This window comes from Chiloscyllium punctatum, chromosome 29 (genome assembly GCF_047496795.1).
Source record: "Chiloscyllium punctatum isolate Juve2018m chromosome 29, sChiPun1.3, whole genome shotgun sequence".
NCBI classification, from domain to species: Eukaryota; Metazoa; Chordata; class Chondrichthyes; order Orectolobiformes; family Hemiscylliidae; genus Chiloscyllium; species Chiloscyllium punctatum.
Window position 1 is genome coordinate 76,633,635 of NC_092767.1, and position 24,785 is coordinate 76,658,419.

At 42.4% G+C, this 24,785-nt stretch overlaps 1 protein-coding gene across 4 annotated transcripts in view; it reads left to right on the forward strand.

Moving 5' to 3' along the window:
* Nucleotides 1–24,213, forward strand: part of LOC140454621 (calpain-3-like) — a 60,328-nt gene extending 36,115 nt beyond the window's left edge. For 3 of the 4 annotated variants that reach the window (XM_072549516.1, XM_072549514.1, XM_072549517.1), the window contains 2 exons: nt 9,744–9,802; nt 10,967–13,278. In XM_072549516.1, coding sequence (XP_072405617.1) covers nt 9,744–9,802; nt 10,967–10,993 — 86 coding nt within the window. In that variant the 3' untranslated portion in view covers nt 10,994–13,278. Of the gene's footprint in view, nt 1–9,743; nt 9,803–10,966; nt 13,279–24,136 lie in introns of those variants that run through there. The other variant, XM_072549515.1, reaches the window with a different exon arrangement.
* The last annotated feature ends 572 nt before the right edge of the window (nt 24,214–24,785 follow it).

A 24,785-nucleotide genomic window follows, 5' to 3' on the forward strand; every position in this document is an offset into this window, starting at 1 on the left:
ACCTGGCATCAGTGGCATCTGCATTGGCAAAGTACAGCAAGGTTCATAGTGGCCAGGGTGTCAGTGGAGGTGAGATGGCCCCAGACAATGGGTGACTGATTTCAGTGATGGCGGCACAGTGAAGTGACTCGTGCCTGGCCATCAGGCCCATGGTCCCTGGTGGAGCCCTTAAAAAGAAGGAGCGTAAAGTTGAACCATTTTTCTTTACTCTTCTGCGTTTACATTCTACATTTTGGTTTATTTCTCTGTGTTTTAATGTGGCGCCAGAGAGTGGTGACAGTATACAACACTCTTTACTGTATTATATAACAAAATACACGTGACAATAAATAAATCAAATTAATTTGCCAGGTTTCTCCATGCCAGCAGGGACTGCACTTCAAAAAGTACCTCATTGGCTGTAAAATGCTTCAGGGTGTCCTGAGATCATGTCAATCTCTGTGGAAATGTACATCTCTCTTCCTTAACTCTCACCTCTTTGCAATCCGTTGCAAACTCTTTAATATCTCCCTAAAACCCTGGAAGAAGCGAGTCGGTCTTTAATTTAATTTCTCACCGAAGAAGTGTGACCCCCTCACCTAGCTTCTCATGCAATCTCTGACTTGCAAATGCTGTCGTTGGACACTAAGAAAATGTCAGAAAGCCGAATGCTTTAGAAAAGAGACTAAGAAAGAAAAGCTGCAAATGGCGGAAATGCAAAATCATATCAGAAAATACTGGAAATACTCAGCAAGTGAATCAGCATTGAAAAGAGATAAGATGAATTAGTGCCTTGGGTGGAACCACTGATGTATAATCTCGCTCAGACCATCCACCTATCAGATGGTGACTGACTTACTTTGCATTTCCAGCAATTTTCTGGTGTGTATCCTGAATGGTTTGAAAGCATTCTGTATGAGAGTGGCTTGGTGGAATGTACTAGGTCAAAACTATGTCTTCTAGTTCCAATACTTGCTGAGGATTCTTAGTCTTGAGCACATCATTCTGTGGCCTGGGGAATAGCAGGAAGCAGTTGCCGAACTTTCAACCTAATTGGTGTTTACAATTATAAATGGGATAGAAAAGGAAATCTCTCTTCAGTTGATGTGATATGAATATCGTGTGTAAATCTGATCATATTGTAAGACAACCAGTGAACTCTAGAGAACATTATTTGATGTAAAGAAATACTGAATTTTTATAGCACCTTTCACAATCACTGGATATCCCAAAGGTGTTACAGCCAATTAATTATTTTTTTAAAGTGTTATGCTTGTTGTGGTGTTTGAGACAGCAGTGTGATGATGCACCAAATAATCTGTTTTTTTCTGATGTTGATTAAGGGATAAATATTGGCCAGGATACAGGGAACATTTCCTTACTGTGCTCTGAGGCAGTGCCTCATGATGCTTTACATCCATCCGAGCAGACAGATGGGGTCTCAATTCAGCAACTCCTCTGAAAGACAACACTCTCTGATAGCATAATATTTAGAGTCATAGAGTCATAGAGATGTAAAGCATGGAAACAGGCCCGTCGGTCCAACCCGTCCATGCAGACCAGATATCCCAACCCAATCTAGTCCCATCTGCCAGCACCCGGCCCATATCCCTCCAAACCCTTCCTATTCATAACCCATCCAAATGCCTTTTAAATGTTGCAATTGTACCAGCCTCCACCACTTCCTCTGGCAGCTCATTCCATACACATACCACCCTCTGCACGAAAAAGTTGCCCCTTAGGTCTGTTTTATATCTTTCCCCTCTCAACCTAAACCTATGCCCTCTAGTTCTGGACTCCCCAACACCAGGGAACAGACTTTGTCTATGTATCCTATCCATGTCCCTCATAATTTTGTAAACCTCTATAATGTCACCCCTCAGCCTCCGACACTCCAAGGAAAACAGCCCCAGCCTATTCAGCCTCTCCCTGTAGCTCACATCCTCCAACCCTGGCAACATCCTTGTAAATCTTTTCTGAACCCTTTCAAGTTTCACAACATCTTTCCGATCGGAAGGAGACCAGAATTGCATGCAATATTCCAACAGTGGCCTAACCAATGTCCTGTACAGCCGCAACATGGCCTCCCAACTCCTGTACTCAATACTCTGACCAATAAAAGAAAGCATACCAATCGCCTTCTTCACTAACCTAGCTACCTGCGACTCCACTTTCAAGGAGCTATGAACCTGCACTCCAAGGTCTCTTTGTTCAGCAACACTCCTTAGGACCTTACCGTTAAGTGTATAAGTCCTGCTAAGATTTGCTTTCCCAAAATGCAGCACCTCGCATTTATCTGAATTAAACTCCCGTCTGCCACTTCTCAGCCCATTGGCCCATTTGGTCCAGAATTGGGGAACATCTCCAGGACACCCGCACCAATCAACCACACCGCCCTGTGGCCCAACATTTCAACTCCCCCTCCCACTCTGCCGAGAACATGGAGGTCCTGGGCCTCCTTCACCGCCACTCCCTCACCACCAGACGCCTGGAGGAAGAACGCCTCATCTTCCACCTCAGAACACTTCAACCCCAGGGCATCAATGTGGACTTCAACAGTTTCCTCATTTCCCCTTCCTCCACCTCACCCTAGTTCCAAATTCCAGCTCAGCACTGTTCCCAAGACTTGCCCTACCTGCCTATCTTCTTTTCCACCTATCCACTCCACCCTCCTCCCTGACCTATCACCTTCATCCCCTCCCCCACTCACCTATCGTACTCTATGCTACTTTCTCCCCACCCCCACCCTCCTCTAGCTTATCTCTCCACCCTTCAGGCTCTCTGCCTTTATTGATGAAGGCCTTTTGCCTGAAACGTCGATTTTACTGCTCCTCGGATGCTGCCTGAACTGCTGTGCTCTTCCAGCACCACTAATCCAAAATTTGGTTTCCAGCATCTGCAGTCATTGTTTTTACCTCGTAATCTGAGGTAACCCTCTTCCCTGTCCGCTACACCTCCAATTTTGGTGTCATCTGCAAACTTACTAACTGTACCTCTTATGCTCGCATCCAAATCATTTATGTAAATGACAAAAAGTAGAGGACCCAGCACCAATCCTTGTGGCACTCACTGGTCACAGCCTCCAGTCTGAAAAACAACCCTCCACCACCACCCTCTGTCTTCTACCTTTGAGCCAGTTCTGTATCCAAATGGTTAGTTCTCCCTGTATTCCGTGAGATCTAACCTTGCTAATCAGTCTCCCTTGTCGAACGCCTTACTGAAGTCCATATAGATCACATCTACTGCTCTGCCCTCATCAATCTTCTTTGTTACTTCTTCAAAAAACTCAATCAAATTTGTGAGACATGATTTCCCACGCACAAAGCCATGTTGACTATCCCGAATCAGTCCTTGCCTTTCCAAATACATGTACATCCCTGTCCCTCAGGATTCCCTCCAACAACTTGCCCACCGCCGAGGTCAGGCTCACCGGTCTATAGTTCCCTGACTTGTCTTTACCGCCCTTCTTAAACAGTGGCACCACTTTTGCCAACCTCCAGTCTTCCGGCACCTCACCTGTGACTATCGATGATACAAATATCTCAGCAAGAGGCCCAGTAATCACTTCTCTAGCTTCCCACAGAGTTCTAGGGTACACCTGATCAGGTCCTGGGGATTTATCCACTTTTAACCGTTTCAAGATATCCAGCATGTCCTCCTCTGTAATCTGGACATTTTGCAAGCTGTCACCATCTATTTCCCTACAGTCTATATCTTCCATATCCTTTTCCATAGTAAGTGCTGATGCAAAATATTCATTTAGTATCTCCCCCATTTTCTGTGGCTCCACACAAAGGCCGTCTTGCTGATCTTTGAGGGGCCCTATTCTCTCCCTTGTTACCCTTTTGTCCTTAATATATTTGTAAAAACCCTTTGGATTCTCTTTAATTCTATTTGCCAAAGCTATCTCATGTCCCCGTTTTGCCCTCCTGATTTCCCTCTTAAGTATACTCCCACTTTCTTTATATTCTTCTAAGGATTCATTCGATCTATCCTGTCTATACCTGACATATGCTTCCTTCTTTTTCTTAACCAAACCTTCAATTTCTTTTGTCATCCAGCATTCCCTATACCTACCAGCCTTCCCTTTCACCCTGACAGGAATATACTTTCTCTGGATTCTTGTTGTCTCATTTCTGAAGGCTTCCCATTTTCCAGCCATCCCTTTACCTGCGAACATCTGCCTCCAATCAGCTTTTGAATGTTCTTGCTTAATACTGTCAAATTTGGCCTTTCTCCAATTTAGAACTTCAATTTTTAGATCTGATCTATCTTTTTTTCATCTCTGCAGAGCTGCACTGAAGTGTTAGCTTTGAGTTTTGTGCTCAAGCTGTATTTGTCATATAAATGGAGTGGCAACATACAGGCCAGAATCCTGCAGTGAGTAATTCACCTCCTGACTCTCCAAGGTCTGTCCAAGGAGTGTGATGGAATATTCCCCACTTGCTTGGATGACTACAACTCCAAAAACACTCAATAAGCTTGACACCATCCAAGATAAAGCAGCCTCGCTTGAATGACACCACATCCACAAGTATCCACTACACCACCGCCACTCAGTAGCAGCAGTGTGTACCATCTAAAAGTTCCCCAGCAGACATTCACCAAAGACCCTTAGACAGCACCTTCCAAACCCACAACCACTTCTATTTAGGGCAAAGGCAGCAGATACATGAGAACACCACCATGTGCGACTTCCCCTCCAAGCCTCTCACTGTCCTGACTTGGAAATATATCGCTGTTCTTTCACTTTTGCTCAGTCAAATTCATAGAGCTCATGCCCTCAACAGTATTGTGGGTCTACTTTCATCACATGGACTGCAGCAGTTCAGCAGGGCAGCTCATCACCACCTTGTCAAGAGACAACTAAGAATGGCCAATAAATGCTGGTCAGGCCAGTGACACCAAAATCCCCATGAGAGGATAATAAAAAAAGCCTTGCAGTGTGACTTGAACCAGGAGCTTTTTGATTCAGAAATATGTGCTACCTACTGAGCCAAGGCTGACATACAGGGCTCTGCATCTTGTCTGAATTTTGATATAGACTTCAAGGTAAGCTGAATTTATGGATTAGGCAGATGAGTGTTATCAGGTCTCAATCAACATCTGATCAGGACAGAGAATATTGTTTCAATACTCCTAAGTTGTTAATGCCATTTATGAAGCTCCATTTTTTCTTCTCCAGTGTTGTTCTGCATAGTTATGGTGGACCAAGGAGTCTGTTTCTGTGCTGTGTGGCTCTATGTCTCTCAGGGCTTATGATGAGATTATAGTTGAGTCCATTAGATTAGATTAGATTCCCTACAATTGTGAAACAGGCCCTTTGGCCCAACAGGTCCACACCGACCCTCCGAAGAATAACCCACCTAGACCCACTTCCCTACCCTATATTTACCCCTGACTATTGCACCTCACACTATGGGCAATTGAGCACGGTCAATCCACCTTACCTGCGTGGAAACCCACGCAGACATGAGGAGAATGTGCAAACTCCACACAGACAGTCACCCAATGTGGGAATCGAACCCAGGTCCCTGGTGCTGTGAGGTAGCAGTGTTAACTGCTGAGCCACCATGCCACCTATTAAGAAAGGCTCGGAATAAAGTTGTTTCTCAGCTCTTGATTAATGAACCAATTTTTTTTTTAAACAATTCAGCAATTTAATGTTTATTTTTCTGATGCTAGCCAGAAAATGTATTGAATAAAAACAAAATATTCTGGATGTCAGAAATTTGAAATAACAAAGTGCTGGAGAAACACAGCATGTCTGGCAGCATCCATGGAGAGAGAGAGAGAGAGAGAGAGAGAGAGAGTATGATTCTTCTGAACTGACTTATTTGTTTTTGCAATTTTGACCCAATGGAATTTGAACTTGACTTCTAAGTTGTTAACCCAGCTTCATAACCACTGGACTGTTGTGCTGTGCATTTGGCTCAGTTCCACAGGTAGGCATGTGCTGAGAAACAATCAGTGAGGATCCAATCCTCCACCCTTTCATTACTCATGCATTATTATCTCAGGGAAGAAATCTGTAGAAGGAGTGTTACAACTTGTTTATGGTCCTGTCTTTTTTTAAAGGTGTGTTTTCACCAAAGTTTAAATTCCATTTCAAAGGGTGTGACCTGGGCAGGGTCCTGAGCTTCTGACATGACAACAGGATCACTACATTTATATATTTTCTGCCTCCAGCCCTCAATCTCCATTGCATTGAAAACTTGTGAATATTTTTGTGTGGGCTAGAAAAAGATATGTACATTTCTATAGCATGTTTCAAGATGATCTTTTATAGCCAGTTAAGTTTTTTTTTGAAGTGTATTTACTGTTGTAGGAGACATAGTAACCAACTTGGGCACACTAAACTCTCACAATCAAGCCTGAGCTCAATGACCAAGTAATCTGTTCCAGTTATAGACCTTTTTGGCACTAAAGATGGAGGATATTTGTCCCATTTAGTTCATACAAGGTCCCTGTGGACCAATTCAGTTAGTCCCATTCCCTCACTTGATCCCTGTAGCCCAGACAACTTATTTTCTTCAAGAGTCCATCCAAATCCGTTTTGAAATCATTGAATGTTTCAGCTTTCAACTCTCCATGTCCAGAGTATCCTAGCTCATTCCACTCACTGCATAAAAAGATTTTTCCTCATATTTTCCCTGTATCTCTTGCCCAGAATCTTAAATCTGGTCTACAATCCGTTCATGGAAAGAGCTCTAATCCTGTCACAATCTTGTACACTCCAACCAAATCTCTTTCTCCACATAGAACAATCCCAGTTTTTCAAGTCTAACTCTGTACCAGAAACCTTACCATCCCTGGAACCATTCTGCTATTTCCCTCTGCAGCCTCTTGATGATACTCAAATCTTTCTTAAAATGTGGTGGTGGCTGGAGTAATAAATATTGACCAGGACACTGAGGAAAGCTTCTGTGGTCTTTCAAAACATGCTGAGTGATTTTTCTACATCCATCTGAAAGGAAAGAAAGGGGTCTTGATTCAGCTGGAAAACAATATTGCTAAAGAAAATGCAGTGTGCTTTTGGTACAGGTTTGTGAATGTTGATTAATTTTTTTCTCTGCTCCGAAGCCATGCTATTTCATATTAATCTAACATTACATCACTCTTCAGTAATTAAGGCTCTTTGATCCTAAATGAACAACAATTTAATACGAATGATCATCAGTCAGACAAAAGGTACCGTGAACACGCCTAGAGAGGCCACAGACTGGTCAGATCGGATGCTACACATAGTTCTCCACCCTGCCAATACTGGTTCTGTTGCATAGAAAGAATGTTTATTTTAAATGACAGTGTAGGGTCAAGGCCTTCAGTGAAGGATACTATCAAGGTTAGGAAGTGAAGAGGAGATAAAGTAAATGAAGTTGATTACAATGTTGCCATCTGAGATTTAAAAGCACAAATGGTTGCATGGTCTTAAGAAGGAGTTAGCTAGGGAGTAGGTGACAAAGTCAACAAGATATGCATAGTGCTCTTAACACAATAAAATCTGCAAGGTTACTTCACAGGAGCATTGTAAAACAACATGACACTGAGCCACATAAGGAGATACTAGGTCAGACATCCAAAAGCTCAGCTAGGTGGAAGTGGGTACTGCAGATGCTAGAGATTAGAGTTGGATTAAAGTGGTGCTGGAAAAGCACAGCACGTCAGGCAGCATCTGAGAAGCAGGAAAATCGACGTTTCAGGCAAAAGCCCTTCAAAAGGCAAAAGCCCTTCCTGTTGAAGGGCTTTCGATTTTCACTTTTCCAGCACCACTCTAATCCTGATCCAAAAGCTCAGTTCTAAAGGTAGGTTTTCAGTAGGAAATTGAGATAGAGAGGTGTCAGGAATGGAATTCCAGAGCTTGGGACTCCGGTATCCGAAGGCAGTTGAGAAAAAGGCATGCAGGACGTAACTAGAGATGATCAATATGAGATAATCATCAAGAAATCCAATTGGAAATTTTAGAAATAACTTTTTTACCCAAAGAATGGTGAGAATGCGGAACTGATGACCACAAGAATGTGCTTGAAGCAAATAGTACAGATGTATTTTAAGAGGAAGCTAACAAAGCATATAAGGGAGAAAAGATGGAGGGTTGTGATACATTGATTACATCGTTGCCATTTGAGTTTTAAAAGCACAAATAGTTGCATGATCTTAGGAAGGAGTTAGTTAAGGAGTAGGTGACAAAGGCAACAAGATATGCATAGTGCTCTTAACACAATAAAATCTGTAAGGTTATTTCATAGGAGCATTATAAAACAATATGACACTGAGCCACATAAGGAGATACTAGGACAGACATCCAAAAGCTCAGACCTGGAGGTCGATGAGGAAAGATGAGAAGAGGCTTGAGTGAAGCTTAAACACTGACATGGATTGTTTGGGCTGAGTGGACAGTATCATAAATCCTCCATAATCCAGTGGAACATACAAAATGGAATAAGTAGGCCACTTTGGCCCCTGAGCCTGCTCTGCCATTCAGTAAGATCATGGCTAATCTGTTTACTCCAGATTGCTATACTTTCCTGACCCAGACCAGAACCCCCATTTCAAATCCAGGATCAAAATGAGAAGCAGTTGCATGGGAATATCTTGGAAAGTTGTGGGGCTGGAAGAAATTAGATTTAATGAGGGACAAGGCAATGAACGATTTGAAAACCAGGATGAGACTTTTAAAATTGAGATGTGGCTTGACCAGGAACGCCTAAGTCAGCAAACACAGAAGTGTTAGTGAACAGAGCTTGGTGTTAGTTAAGAGATGAGCAGCCAAGCATTAGGTGACGTTAAATTTACAGAGAGTAGAATATCATATGGAATGTTTTACAGTTATACCAGGCCTTGGTAAGACCTCATCTGGAATACTGTGTACAGCGTGGATCATCTTATTAAAGAAATGGTGCAGATGTGTTGGAAGCAGTTCAGAGTAGGTTTGCTAGACTAATACCTGGAATGGGTTGGTTGTCTTATGAAGAAAAGTTGGAACAGACTCTACTTGTATCAGCTGGAGTTTAGATGAGTGAGAGATGACTTGATTGAGATGTATAAGATCCTGAGGGAACTTGACATGATAGATGTGGAGAGGATGTTTCCTCTTGTGGGAGTACCTAGAATCACTGTTTAAAGGTACAGGCTTGCTCATTTAAGTCAGAGATGAGGTTTTTTTTCCTCAGAGGGTCACAAGTCTTCAGGAGTCTCTTAATCAAAAGTTTCTGGAAACAGAGTTAGTTTTAGCACAGAGCAAAGCAAGGGGTGAAAGCTTATTGGGAGGTCAGGTTAGATGGCAGTGCGGATTAATCAGATCAACCACAATGTTATTGAATAGCAGGGCAAGTTCAAGGTACCAAGTGACCTACTCCTATTTTGTATGTTCCATAGGATATATGGCACAGTCGTTTTGGTCCAACCAGTCCATGCCAGTGTTTATGCTGTACTCAAACCTCCTCCCATCTTGCCTCATCAACATTTATTCTAACGCTTTATTCCCTTTTCCCTTATATGTTACTTTAGCTGCCCCTAAATGCAACTGCACTATTTGCTTCAACCATGCTCTTCTGGTCCCAAGATCCACATTCTTACCACTCTTAAATTCCTATTGAATGTTTTGGTGACTAAATCATATTGATGTGTCTAGTTGTGTTCTTCCCCACAATTGAAAACATCGCACATACATTCCAAGACCCTTTAAGTAATTGCAAATATTCTTTTAAATCTCAAATCAATTGTGAACATCGGTTAAAGATTTTTTTTAAATTCCATTCTAGGATCATTCAAAACTATGGACAAGTTTGGAACAGGAGTGATTAATATCACCTATAAAGAGGTAAACAAGGAGACTTATTCACCAGTAACTTTAAGATGCACTTTTTGAAGATTGAATTCTTGAGCAAAATGTAGATATAATTTCTCACTGCCAATAACAACATATTGGCTTGAGCCCTGATGGTCTTCCCTCTGCTCACCATGGTCTGACTTCCTCCTCATTTGCTTTCCCAAATCAAGTTACACCAACTGCACTTGAATGCCCTTGCTCCAGTGAAATGCAACCCAACAACACAGGCGACTGACTGTGTGGAGTTTGCACGTTCTCCCCGTGTCTGCATGGGTTTCCTCCGGGTGCTCCGGTTTCCTCCCACAGTCCAAAGATGTGCAGGTCAGGTGAATTGGCCATGCTAAATTGCCCATAGTGTTAGGTAAGGGGTAAATGTAGATGTAGGGGTATGGGTGGGTTACGCTTCGGCGGGGCGGTGTGGACTTGTTGGGCCGAAGGGCCTGTTTCCACACTGTAAGTAATCTAATCTAAAAAAAACTTGTGATTTATTTAAGCTTGAAGCTGGTTTGCATTTCACTGGAGCAAAGGCTTTGGTGATACCTAACCTGGATTTTGCTGACAGGAGAGACATGTTGCTGAGGTTTATGTCTTGTATCTCTTCAGGACAAATGCAAGAGTGCAAAAGTTCAAAATATCACATCAGTTTCTACTATAGGAGAAAAGGGTGCTGATTGGTTGGCAAGTTGACTTGGATTGGTTGAAGCATTATAATGAGGAAAGTAATGTAGAACTATCAGCTCCTAAACTCCAGGTTAAGTCAAAAAAGGTACAAGGCTTGAGCAAAAAACCTATTTTGTTTTCGGAGATTGGGTCCTTGCCAATGAATGCATGATGTTTATAGCAAGTATAAATGAGTACATGGCAAAACACTCCTGAAACATGTTTCTCTTCAACAAGATTCAGATCAAAACTAGCCAATTTACTCTATGCAATTAAACTTGCATATCATTTGTTACAGTGTCATTTTTGACTGATTATATTCCCAAGACATTTCTTGTAAGGTTTCACTAAATTATAGATGCAAATATTGTTCTTGATGTAACTTTTCTTGCAATGAGTTGTTAGCATTGCTGTCATTGTATGCACTAATATAGAATTATCATTTCCCAATCTAGTTTCCTTTAAATACACTTTTTTCTGTTCTTTTCCCTCTAGTGGCTCCAGATGACCATGTACAGCTAGGATTTTACAAACTATATAGTCATTCAGCTGGAAAAGGAGCTCTCACTCAAGATGGTTCAGAATAGCTTTGGCTCTTGAGAGTCTGGTGGCAACCATTCAGACTCAGACTCCCTGGTTATAACATCAAATCGATGGCAAATCCTCCATGAATCCATTGTTGATTGTTAGAAAATCCATCTGTTTCCCAGTGTCCTTTTAGGGAAGGAAACTGCCACCTGACATGTGACTCCAGACCCACAGCAATATAGTTGCCTCTTAATTATACTCTGGCAATTAGAGATGGATAATAAATGCTAGCCTAGCCAGCGACGTCCTCATCACATGAATGAATAAAAAAAAATCCTCATTGATTTCTGATGTGTTATTGTAGATAGCTCACTGAGACACTTAACACAAGAAATTCCAGCACTGTCAGGAGCACTCAAAAGTCATTGACTCATCTTTTCCCTGTATTGATGACTCAATCCTTGAAATGTTTTCTCAGAACTCCAACTTGCTGCCAGTTGACAATATGTTGCATTTATACAGATAATTGATCAGTTAACTGGAAGTTAGTGATAGAGTCATAGACATGTACAGCACGGAAACAGACCCTTCAGTCCAACTCGTCCATGCTGACCAGATATCCCAACCCAATCTAGTCCCACCTGCCAGCACCCAGCCCATATCCCTCTAAACCCTTCCTATCCATATACCCATCCAAATGCCTTATAAATATTGCAATTGTACTAGCCTCCACTGCTTCCTCTGGCAGCTCATTCCATGTAGTTCTGGATTCCCCCACCCCAGAGAAAAGACTTTGTCTATTTATCCTATCCATGCCCCTCATAATTTTATAAACCTCTATGAGGTCACCCCTCAGCCTCTGATGCTCCAGGGAAAACAGCCCCAGCCTGTTAGTTAAGACAGCGAGTTGCATAGTCTTTCTCATCTAAGTCTGAAAATGTGAATTTAACTAACATTTCAGAGACTTGAGCAGAAACTCCAGACTGACATTCCCAGTCCATTAAGCTGCAATGTCAAAAGTGCTGTTTTAAGGATGGGACGTTAAGTAGATGGCCTAAGTCTTTCATAGCAAAGAACAGGGAAGTGCTTGCTGGTATTCTTACTAATATTTATACCTCAACCATCATCACCATTAGAAAACATTACTTGGTCGTTATTACATTGTTGCACAAATTGATAGACTGTCGTACTTCCTGCTTAACAGTGACTGCATTTCAAAAAGTATCTCACTAGTTACAAAACACTTTGCGAAATCTTAGGTTGTGAAAGGTACAACATAAACGCAAATCTTTCTTACTTTTAATTCCTTTTCTTGCACAATTTCTAACCTTAGAAATGTACTGCACTACTGTGTTTGCTATTCACTTCAGTCTCTCAGTTAAGGGTGAACCAGTAGGGAGATGACAGGGTAGCAATAATTTCACTAGGCTAGTAATCTATAGTCGCTTAGGGAGGAGACAAAAGCAGAAAACAGATCATCAGAACTGATGAAGGTTCACTAGACCTGAAGCGCTAACTCGCTTTCTCTCCACAGATGTTGCCAGACCTGCTGAATTTCTCAAGCAATTTCTGTTTTTGTTTCCGATCTCCTACATTTGCAGTTTTTTATTTTACTTTTGTGCTCTGGGGACATGGTTTCAGGTTTAAATTTGTTTAACAAATCGGTGATTAAAAGCTTGTGTCAGTAATGGTAAAAATGGAACTGTTGTCGATCATCATGGAAACCCATCTGATTCACTGATGTTCTTCAGGGGGAAAATCTGCCATCCTTAATGTGGTAATTTTTAATTGCCTTCAAATGGTGGAGGAAGCAGCGCAGTTCAAGGATAATTAGGGATGGGTGACAAATGATGGTCTTGCTAGCAACATCCACGTCCCTTTTTTTTTAAAATCCCAAAGTCTATAATAAAAATAAAAAGCTACACTTTTGATGTTCCAATGAAAGACCATCTCAACCTGAATTGTTAACTCAATTTCTCTGCACAGATGTTGCCAGACCAGACCGACTGAGTATTTCAGCAACCAAAGTAGAGTATTTTGTTTTTGTACTTTCCTATATGTGTTATTTTCCACATAGCCAATGACTGCTTACAATTTTAGTGGGTTAAAAATGGCAGCAATTTAAAGTAAAAACCACAGGAAATTAACCAATTCTCACCTCGCAGTTTTAAGAGTTTAAATATAAAACCTGTAGCTCATTTGGAATTGTTCATTTGTTTGATTTTTTTTGCACACTGTAATGCACTGTAATTATAACACATACTATATAATAAAAAATTGCATTTAAAGAAATTGATTTTGTTTATTTTTATTTTTTAAAAAAACATCTACTTATTTCAACATTCACCTTTTTAAAAACAGGAAGTTGACTTCACTGGAGTTTATTGTCTAACCCCCACTCCTTCTGAAATAGTTTTTTTCTTTTTAAAAAAAATTAACCTATTCAAAGGCTCCTCTGGAGTAGGTGGGACTTGAACCCAGGACTCCTCACTCAGAGGTAGGGACACTACTACTGAACCACAAGGGCCCTTTATATTGTGTTGTCTTCATGTGCATTTAAGAGTCATAGAGATGTACAGCAGAGAAACAGATCCCTCAGTCCAAATCATTCATGCCAACCAGATGTCCTAAATTAATCTAGTCCCATTTGCCAGCACTTGGCCCATATCGATCAAAACCCTTCCTATTCATTTACCCATCCAGATGCCTTTTAAATGTTGTAATTGTACCAGCCTCCACCACATCCTCTGGCAGCTCATTCCATACATGCACCACCCTTTGCATGAAAAAGTTGCCCATTAGGTCCCTTTTAAATCTTTCCCCTCTCACCCTAAACGTATGCCTTGTAGTTCTGGACTCCCCCCACTCTCATGATTTTATAAACCTCTATAAGGTCACCCCTCCGCCTCCAATGCTCCAAGGAGAACGGTCCCAGCTTATTCAGCTTCTCCCTATAGCTCAAACCCTCCAACCTTGGCAACATCCTTGTAAATCTTTTCTGAACCCTTTCAAGTTTCTCAACATTCTATAGGTGAGTGACATCTGCTTGGCTGAATAATCAGTGCACGCACTATGGACTGAACTGAATTTTTAAATGATGTTTCTGTAATTCCAAGAGAGGGTTAAAAATTAGCCTGAGTTAGGAAGTTATGAGTTGCAGTTGATAATCCTATAACACTTTGATTGAGGGACTGTTGCACGCAGTGGTGCTACCTTTGGATGCAACATTAAACTGAAATTCAGTCAGCCTTTTCAGCTGAATGAAAAAGATTACTCCTGGAAGAAGTCTAAGGGTGTTCTTCCAGTGACCTGCTGAATATTTATCCCTCAATCTTTATCAGAACAATATATCTGATCACTTACCTCATTGCTGTTAATGAGAACTTGCTGTATGCCAATTGAGTGCTGTAATGCCCACCCCCTCCCCCCCCCCCCCCCCGCCAAAAAGTGACTGTATTCCAAAAAATAATTGACTATGAAATGCGTTTGGATGTAGTGAGAATTGAGATGCAAGTTTCTTCTTCACTTGACCTCTTGGTGAAACCTCCATTAATAAGCAATCTCCTTAGCAACCCCTCCAGTAATTTTGTATAGAGTTGTCTCTGGCTGACTTGTCTGGCTACATTTTACATTCTCATTTGACACAGCAGGCAAAAGGTCAATAATTCCATTCTGGTTGGAATTAGATTGTGAAATGTCAACATTAATAACTATAATTTATAGCTGGTCTACATGTTATGGAGATTATCTATCAAGTAGCTGAGTCTTACAGTGAATGATGATAATCTAGACTGACTACTACGGTTCAGACATTAAGCCTGGCCTTTTCAGATACATGTAAAGTATATAGCATTATCACAGATGTCCTGCAGTGTGGAAGCAAGCCATTCAGCCCATCGAGCCCACACTGAACCTCTGAAAAGTATCCCACCCACATCCCATCCCTCTGTGCCCTGGAAGAGAAGCCATTCTCATTTGCAACTGATCCCTTTCAGGAAGAATCTGCAGGTGAGGGACAGTGAGTAGCTAGGGACTGGAAATGCACTGGCTGGAAGTGTGGTTGATTAGTTCATTTGAGGCTTTTAAGGGACATTATTTGGATAAAAATATCATGCAAAGTTATGGAGACAAAGTAAGAGATTGGCATTGGGTGATGATGCTCATTTGAAGAGTCAGTGCAGACATGATGGGCCAAATGGCATCCTTTTGCACCACAATACATCTGGGATTCTGAGACATGAGGACAGAATGAGGCTTGGCCACTACAGTGATTGAAATAAGGTCAGTCAGCTGGACCTCAGAGTATGAGTTTCCTGATTGGAGCTGTTAATTCTGGTCCAATCAGGGAGCCCTGGCTGGCAGAAAAAAGGGGTTAGTACTGCTGTTAGGCTGTAGTGTTGGGGTAAAAATAAGAAACAAAAACAAAAAAATAAACAGGAGGGTCAGACAGTAAAAAAAATTTAAGAAAAGGGTAAGTGTCAGTGCTCCTGACACTCTGGTACCTGACCCTGTATGAGGCAGTACTATGGTTAAGGACTGTTCATGTGTAAGTATAGGGTGACTTGGTGATGAGATATTGGCCTCTGAGGAATCATTTCAGCCATGATGTGCACCATGGTAAACAGCTTGTTTGTAGATTTGTTCAAGTCCATGTTTGAGGGTGAGGGTTTGGAGGGCTACTGAGGAATTATAATCTTGTGTAAATCAGAAATGGAAGATAAATGAAGAAAAAGCAGAGTGTAGAAAAGATAGATATATAACCAAAATAGTGGTGTTTATTAAGCACCTTCTTGAACTCAGGTCATTGCAAAACATTTTTCAGCCAATTAAGTATTTTTGAAGAGTAGTCACTGTTGTAATGTAGGAAACTTAACAGCCAATTTGTGCACAGCAAGATCTCACAAACACAATGTGATGAAGATAAGATAGCATGCTTTTGGTAATGGGGGAGTAAACACTGGCTAGGACACCAGGCAGAACTCACTTTTCTCTTCTAAGAAACATTTGTGTTAGTTCTTTTATGTCAGCTGAGAGAACAGACTAAATCTTGGTTTAAGATCTCAACATAAGCACAGCACTTCCCTTGGCCCTGAAGTGAGGCTTGAGATGCCATCTGACCCGGGTGAGAGAGTACTGGAAGTGACGCAGTAACAATAACAACGTCAACAACTTACATCTATACAGTGCCTATTCATGTAATAAAACACAAAGCTTCTTCATAGCAGAATCATAAAGGTTACCATCGAGCAGAAAGTGTCATAAGGGTGACTAGTAGTTTGGTTAAAAGAGATAGGTTTTAAGTAGTATCTTAAAGGAGGAGAAAGGTGGATAAAGATTTTCAGAATTTATGGTGTAGGCAAGTAAAGATCTGGTGCCAATAGTAAAACAGTTAAATGCTCAAGAGGCCAGACTTACTTGACTGTAGAGAATAATGAGGATTGAGGGGCTGACATGGGTTAGAAAAAGGAAAGGGGTGAGTCCACCAGGGATTCGTAAACAGGAAGTAAAAGTTTAAAATTAAGCCATTGCTTGACTGGAAGCAAATGCAGATCTGAGAGCACAGGAGTGTAAATTAGCACATGGGCAGCAATGTTTTGGATGTCCTTAAGTCTATGAATGGTAGAATGTGGGAAGCCATCCAGAAGTGGATTAGAACAGTCAAATATCAAGATGAGTCAATCAAGTGTAGAGCTGGATAAAGCACAGCAGATCAAGCAGCACCAGAGGTGCAGGAGAGTCAACATTTCATGTTGGGACCGGAGTCCTGATGAAAGGTCCCAACCTGAAATGTTGACTCTCCTGCTCCTCTGATGCTGCTTGACCTGCTGTGCCTTTTCCAGCTCCACACTTTATCAGTTTCTGACTTTCCAGCATCTGCAGTCCTCACTATCTCCAATCTCAAAACAACAAAGGCACGAATGAAAGTTTTAGCAGCAAGCAAGCTGAGGTAGTACACAGTCAGGAAATGTTATAGATGTGGAAAAGATAGTGTTAGTAATGGCAACAGCTGTATGTTGAGAATCTTGCTTTGGTATCAAGTGTAACAGCAACCTGCAAACAGTGCGGTTCAATCTCAGTTGCCAGGGAGATGGTCTGAGACTAGCCTAGCAACTGAATGCAAATTACACGAAGATAAATTGTGAAAATGAATTCAATAAATCAAGCAGTGTCACATTAGTTTAAGGTAAAACAACAACAGCACCTAGACTTTTGAAAAAAGTTCAGCTCATTCATTGATGTCCTTGGAGAAGGGAATCCCCACAACCAGCTGCTCTGGACCTCCATATGACTCCAGCTCTATTCTATGTGATTCTAATGTCATCTGATGTGTCCTAATAAGCCAGTCAGTTGTAAAACTAAAAATAAAATTGCCACAAAGCAAGAAGAGTTACCACAATCCCAATGCGAATGCGATGTGTGTTGGCCAGCTTCACTTGTAGCCCAAGAACAATTTAAAAATTGTGCGTGGATTATTTTTATATAGTCTATTTAATTCAGCAAAACTACACGAAGGAGTGTCATTCGAATTTACGATCCCCAATACTTGATTACATCTCTGTGTGCTTAAGCAGCAATATGTTGAATGAGTACACTGAAACCTTAACAATTAATGACAAGTCTCACGGGCTACATCTGTCACTCATAAATATTCCATAATGCCCACTGTGTCAACACTTGCGTGTTAGTCAGGAGTATTTTAAGATGTTTTAGTCCTTTACTGACATACTGCTCTTATTTCTCTTCAAATTGTCTGCTCTACATCTGAACAAGCCTTGTCTCAGGGTGAAACCTAGTTATACATTCTGGCTGCAGCAATCTTCTTTTGTGCTCATTGACAACATGCAGGGTAAAAATCATTGTATCCATTTCTGGCTGAATTTGGGTGCTAAATTTTAGCACCATCATAGTCACAGCAAACAGTGTTCAGGCATTGTAGATGGAGGAATGTTAGCAGGCAACTTGAAGGGCTAATTAAGGAGCTTAATAACTATTTTTTGAGTCGAGAGTGTGATGCTGGAAAAGCACAGCAGGTCAGGCAGTATCCGAGGAGCAGGAGAATCAACGTTTCGGGCATAAGCCCTTCATCAGGAATGAGGCTTGTTGGTCGGGAACTGAAAGATAAATGGGAGGGGGGGAGGTAGCTGAGAAAGCGATAGGTGGATAAAGGTGAGGGAGGAGGTGATAGGTCAGAGGCAGTGCCGAGTTCGAGGCTTGGAACTGGGATAATGTGGTGGGAGGGGAAATGAGGAAGCTATTGAAATCCACATTTATCCCATGTGGTTGCAGGGTCCCAAGGTGTTCTTCCTCCAGGCGTCTGGTGGTAGCAGTTTGGCAGGGAAGGAGGCCCAGGACCTGCAAGTCCTTGACAGAGTGGGAGGGGGAAGTGTTCAGCCACGGGGCAGTGGGGTTGGTGAGTGCGGGTGTCCCAGAGATGTTCTCTGAAATGATCCGCAAGGAGGCGACCTGTCTCCCCCGTGCAACGGATGCAATGGGTGACATTGGTAGAGGTACAGGTAAATTTCTGACGGATGTGGAAGGATCCCTTGGGGTCTTGGACGGAGGTGAGGGGAATGTTTTGCACTTCCTGCGGTGGCAGGGAAAGGTGCCAGGAGTGGTGTGTGGGCTGATGAGGGGTTGGACCTGATGAAGGAGTCATAGAGGGAATGGTCTTTCCAGAACACTGATTGGGGTTGGGAGGGAAATATGTCTTTGGGGTGGTGGGGTCCGTTTGGAGGTGGAGGAAGTGACAGAGGATGCTGCGATGTATGCGGAGGGTGGTGGGGTGGAAGGTAAGGGCTGGGTGTACTATCCTTGTTGTGTTGGGAGGGGTGGGGTTCAAGGGCAGTGGTGCGTGAAGTGGAGGCGATGCGCTAGAGGGCATCTTCAACTACGTGGGAAGGGAAGTTGCGATTGTGGACGAAGGAGGCCATCTGGGACTTTTTGAGGTGGAATTAGTCATCCTGGGAACAGATGCGGCGAAGGCGGAGGAATTAGGAATAATGGATGGCATTTTTACAGGAGGCAGGGTGGAAGGAGGTGTAGTCTAGGTAGCTGTGGGAGTCGGTGGGCTTGTAGTAGATATCTGTGGTGAGTCGGTTGCCAAAGACGGTGATGGAGAGGTCCAAGAAGGGGAGGGAGGTGACCATGATGGTCCAGGTGAATTTGCAGTTGGGGTGGAAGGTATTGGTAAAGTTCATGAACAGTTCATCAACTTTACCAACACCTTCCACCCCGACCTCAAATTCACCTGGACCATCTCGCACACCTCCCTCCCCTTCCTGGACCTCTCCATCATCATCTCTGGCGACCGGCTAACCACCCTCGAACCCCACCCCTCCCAACGCAACAAGGACACTACCCCCCCTGCCCCTGGTCCTCACCTTCCACCCCACCAACCTCTGCATACATCGCAGCATTCTCCGCCACTTCCACCACCACCAAACGGAGCCCACCACCAAAGATATATTTCCCTCCCTACCCCTATCAGCATTCCAGAAAGACCATTCCCTCTGTGACTCCCTCAGCAGGTCCACATTCCACACTAGCCCACACACCACTCCTGGAACCTTTCCCTGCCACCAAAGGAAGTGCAAAACCTGCGCCCACACCACTCTTCTCACCTCTGTACGACGCTCTATGGGATCCTTCCACATCCGTCAGAAATTTACCTGTACCTCTACCCAGTGCAGTCTCCTCTACATCAGGTCATTTCAGAGAACATCTCTGGGACACCTGCACCCACAAACCCCACCTTCCTGTGGCTGAACACTTCAACTCCCCTTCCCACTCTGTCAAGGACATGCACGTCCTGGACCGCCTCCACCGCCAAACCCTTACCACCTGACACCTGTAGGAACAACGCCTCATACTCCGTCTTGGGATCCTGCAACCACATGGGATAAATGTGGATTTCAACAGCTTCCTCATTTTCCCTCCCCCCACATTATCCCAGTACCAAGCCTCCAACTTGGCACCGTCCTCCGGACCTGTCCATCACTCCCCCCTCTGACCTATCACCTTCTCCCTCACCTTCATCCACCTATCGTCTTCTCAGCTACCTTCCCCCCACCCCTAGCCCCCTCCCATTTATCTCTCAGCCCCGACCCACAAGCCTCATTCCAGATTAATGGCTTATGCCAGAAACATTGATTCTCTTGCATCTCAGATACTACCAGACCTGCTGTGCTTTATCCAGCAACATACTCTCGACTCTGATCTCCAGCATCTGCAGACCTCACTTTCTCCTAACTGTTTTTAGACCCAATCCAATGATTAGTTTGTCCTGAATGCAATACTTACCTGACTTTGTTGCATTCCAGATCATCTGGTCCACTTGAAGGAAACATTGCAAAAATGTTAATGGATGTAAAGTGTTGCAGTTTAACCTATTATCTTTAAAGGGATACCATTGTAATCTAGAATATGTTTGCTAAAATGCCAGTAGAAGCAGAATCAATAGTGACTTTCAAAAGAAAATTAGTTAAGTAGTTGAAAATGAAAAAAATATGCAGTACTATATGGTAAGAAGTGGCAAGTCAGACTAATTGATAGTTCTTACAGAGAGCTGATACAGGTATGGCCTCTTTCTCCAAAACAAACACAGAAAAATGCTGGAGAAACACAGCAAGCCTGGCAGCATCTGTGAAGAGAGAAGCAGAGTTAATGCTTCAAGTCTTGTATGACTTTTTTTGTTTGTTTTAGATTTTCAGCATCTGCAGTATTTTGCTTTTATGAGTGGCCTCTTTCTCTCCTGTATGATCCTACTGTGGGATTCAATGGGAAGTGGAGTGCTGTCCCCAGTCTCACTAAAGCAGCAAGGAGCTACTCAATCAGATGATGACCCCCTCTTCTCCCACCACCATGATGACTGGCACGAGATCTCAGAAGCTGTGAATGGTGCACATATTCTGCTAGTGGTAAATTGATTGAGGTCGGTAGACTAGAGGTTGCAGTCCTGTTGGTGTGAGCTTAATGTTGATTGCTCCTTAATTTGAGAATAATTGTGTTTTTGTGGGTCAATCACAAGGGGACACTGTACTTATTGTCTGGTTCACACCTGAACTTTCCAGTGGGTCATTGTAACCGGATTATTTTTCCTCCTTCATGGCCTATAAGTGCTAAAGTCCATCATAGCACTTTTGTTGCCAAACACTGTACCTGACAGTGGCACAATCTGGGACATAATTGTAAAGGCTTCTCCCTGGTCATTCAAGTAAATTTGAAAGATTCCATTATCACTATTTTGAACAACAGCGGGTATCCTCCCCATTACCCTGGGTTGACATTTATCTCTCGCCAACATCAGTAGAAAACAAAGTAAGTGGCCATTAGCAAATTGTCCATTTGGATATGGACACAAATAAGCTAATGGTTTCCTTCTGCGCTGTACAAAAATACCTGTGATTTTGTTTTGGGAACTTGCTTTCTACAATGGCTGCAACAAGCTTTGGTATAGCCTGATGACATAAAATATGCAATGTACAATAAACGCTAGTCCATTCTTTTTTCAGTGTGGGCAGGTCTAAAGTGGAATCCTGATATTATCCCAGATGAGGCAGAAAAGCTATAGAATGAAATCACTGAGCTGGTGCTCACTATGCTGAATCCAGTTCAATTGGAGAACAGGAACCAGATGGAATGAATTGGCCAGTTCTGAAATGCCTTCTCCTACTGAGCAAGGCTTCAGGCCAAGAGAACATCCTTTATGATTCTATTTTAATAAGGATATTTCAATTGATGTGTGGAAATTGGGAACAGTCCTACATAAAGTATAATTTCCTTTGCCAGAAAAAGAAATGGATGCTTATTGAATCACAGGTCGGTGAAGATTCTACAGCCAGGCAAATTGAATGCAGACACCAGGGGGTCCACAGGTGAAGAGGCAGTACACTACATGAATCACCCATACCTTTCAATTAGATTACTGACCTCTAATTATTCCCAGATGTCCAGCATCCATACATAAATCATGTGATAGTTTTGAGAAGATTTGTAGCTCAGGTTAAAGTTCTGGATGTAAGTTTGCTTGCTGAGCTGGGAGGTTCATTTTCAGATGTTTCGTCACCATACTAGGTAACATCATCAGTGAGCCTCCAGTGAAATACTTGTGTCAGTGACCTGCTTTCTATTTGTGTTTAGGTTTCTTTGGATTGGTGATGTCATTTCCTGTTCTTTGTCTCAGAGGGTGGTAAATAGGGTCCAAGTCAATGTGTTTGTTGATAGAGTTTGGTTGGAATCCCATGCTTCCAGGAATTCCCTTGCGTGTCCGTTTGGCTTGTCCTAGGATGGATGTTTTGTTCCAGTCGGAGTGGTGTCCTTCCTCATCTGTATGTAAGGATACTAGTGAGAGTGGATCATGTCTTTTTGTGGCTAGTTGATGTTCAAATATCCTGGTGGTTAGTTTTCTGCTTATTTGTCCAATGTACTGTTTGTTACAATTCTTGCAAGGTATTTTGTAAATGGCATTAGTTTTGCTTGTTGTCTGTGTGGGTCTTTCAAGTTAATTAGCTGCTGTTTTAGTGTGTTGGTGGGTTTATGGGCTACCATGATGCCAAGAGGTCTGAGTAGTGTGACAGTCATTTCCAAGATGTCTTTGATGTAGGGGAGAGTGGCTAGGGTTTCTGGATGCGTTTTGTCTCCTTGTTTGGGTTTGTTGCTGAGAAATTGGCAGATTATGTTTGTTGTGTACCCATTCTTTTTGAATACGTTGTATAGGTGATTTTCCTCTGCTCTTTGTAGTTCCTCTGTGCTGCAGTGTGTGGTATCTTGGTGAAATAATGTTCTAATGCAGCTTCATTTATGGGTGTTGGGATGATTGCTTCTGTAGTTCAGTATTTGGTCCGTATGTGTTGTTTTCCTGTAGATGCTGGTTTGAAGTTCCCCATGTTCACTCTACTGTGACATCTAGGAATGGCAGTTTGTTGTTGTTCTCCTCCTGTTTAGTGAATTTTATGCCAGTAAGGGTATTATTGATGGTAATGACGGTTTCCTCTAATTTGTTTCATTTAGTGATGACATGTAGCGGACCCAAAGTTTGGGTTGGTTAGTCGGCAGAGCTATTTGTTCAAGTCTCTGCATTACTGCCTCTGCTAAGAATCCTGATATCAAAGATCCCATGGGTGTTCCATTGGTTTGTCTGTAGGTTTTGTTGTTGAAAGTGAAGTGAGTGGTAAGGCATAGGTCCACTAGCTTGATGATGTTGTCCTTGCTAATGAAGTTGGTGGTGTTTGGTGTATGTGTCTTTGGTTCTTCTAATAGTGTAGTCAGCGTTTTCTTGACCTGGTTGATGTTGATGGATATAAACTGGGCTGTTACATCAAAGTAGACCATTATTTCATCCTCTTCTATCTTGATGTCTTTGATCGTGTTCAGGAATCCTTGGGTGGAGTGGATGGAGTGGCGTGAGTCTTCTACTAAAGTGTTTTTCGTCTTTGGTGTAGCTCCTTGCCTAATCTGTATGTGCTCTGGTTTCCTCCCACAGTCCAAAGATGTGTAGATTAGGTGGATGGTCCTGATGAAGGGTTCTGTCTAAAACGGACACTCTCCTGCTCCTCAGATGTTGTCTGACCTGCTGTGCTATTCCAGAGCCACACTTGAGTTCAACTCTGACTCTCCCAGATCTGTAATCCTCACTATCTCCAGGTTAGATGGATGGGCCATGCTAAATTATCTGTAGTGTCCAGGGATGTGTAGGCTAGGTTGATCATCCATAGGAAATGCAGGATTACGGGGAGTAGGGGGCTAATGTGAATCATATGCTCTGCCGAGTGTATGGACTCTCAATGGACTGAATGGCCTCCTTCTGCACTGTAGGGATTCTATGATTGTTCATTACTGAATTCCGCTGATGGGTGTAGAGACAGTACAACTGTAACTTGAAAGTAAACAGAATCTTCACAACATCTTTCTACTTCACCAGCCGTGAATTACTCTCTTTTCTAGTATAAAAATACCACATCACTGATTCAAGAGTGAACTGGTAAAAGAGAAAAACTAGCAGAATCTATTTGAAAGAAAGACATCTGTAGTATACAATCCCTCCCAACTTGAGAAGAAGATAAAACAATCCTTGTGTTTTGTTTGCATGATTTACAGCAGGGGCTGAACAGTGATGATAATTCAATGTTTTGAACACAGGAAATTTCATCATTCTGTAACCTTTACATCAGAAGTAAGAAGCCACAACTACTCAAGTGTTACCACTGAAAAGAAATCATTAATGTCAGAGGCAGTCCTTTCTCCTGATGGTAAATTATTCTTTTCTTTCTTCTTTGGCCTTTTTAAATGAAATAAAATGTTGTTTGATTTTCCTGCTTGCTTGAGAAATGTACTTATTTATTTGTAAAAGATCATATTTTACCTGCAAAAGTTTGTCAGCTGAGTTGGTTGCACTTCTTTCTCTGCACCAGGCCTAGGGATCAAACTCCCACCCAGTACTGAAGGAGTACTACACTGTCTGAATTGCCATCCTTTAGCTGACACCATAAACAAGGGCCCTGGTCTCTTTTCAGTACTGTAAGCAATAAACATAAATACATTTCAAAAATAATTCCTTTGCTGTGAACCATGTGGGACACCTTGAAGACATGAAGGCTACAGTACAAATGCAAGGTTTTTTTAAAGTCCAGGATCCATTCAAGAGGTTTGCACAAAGCATGCAACAGGAACCTCCAATGTCCATTTGACAGGAGTCTTAAATATTTATCTAACAGAAGGCCTCATAACAAGGGTGGGTGAAATCATTTACTTTGTTTCAGCAGCCACACCTTCCTCCATGGTCAAGAAC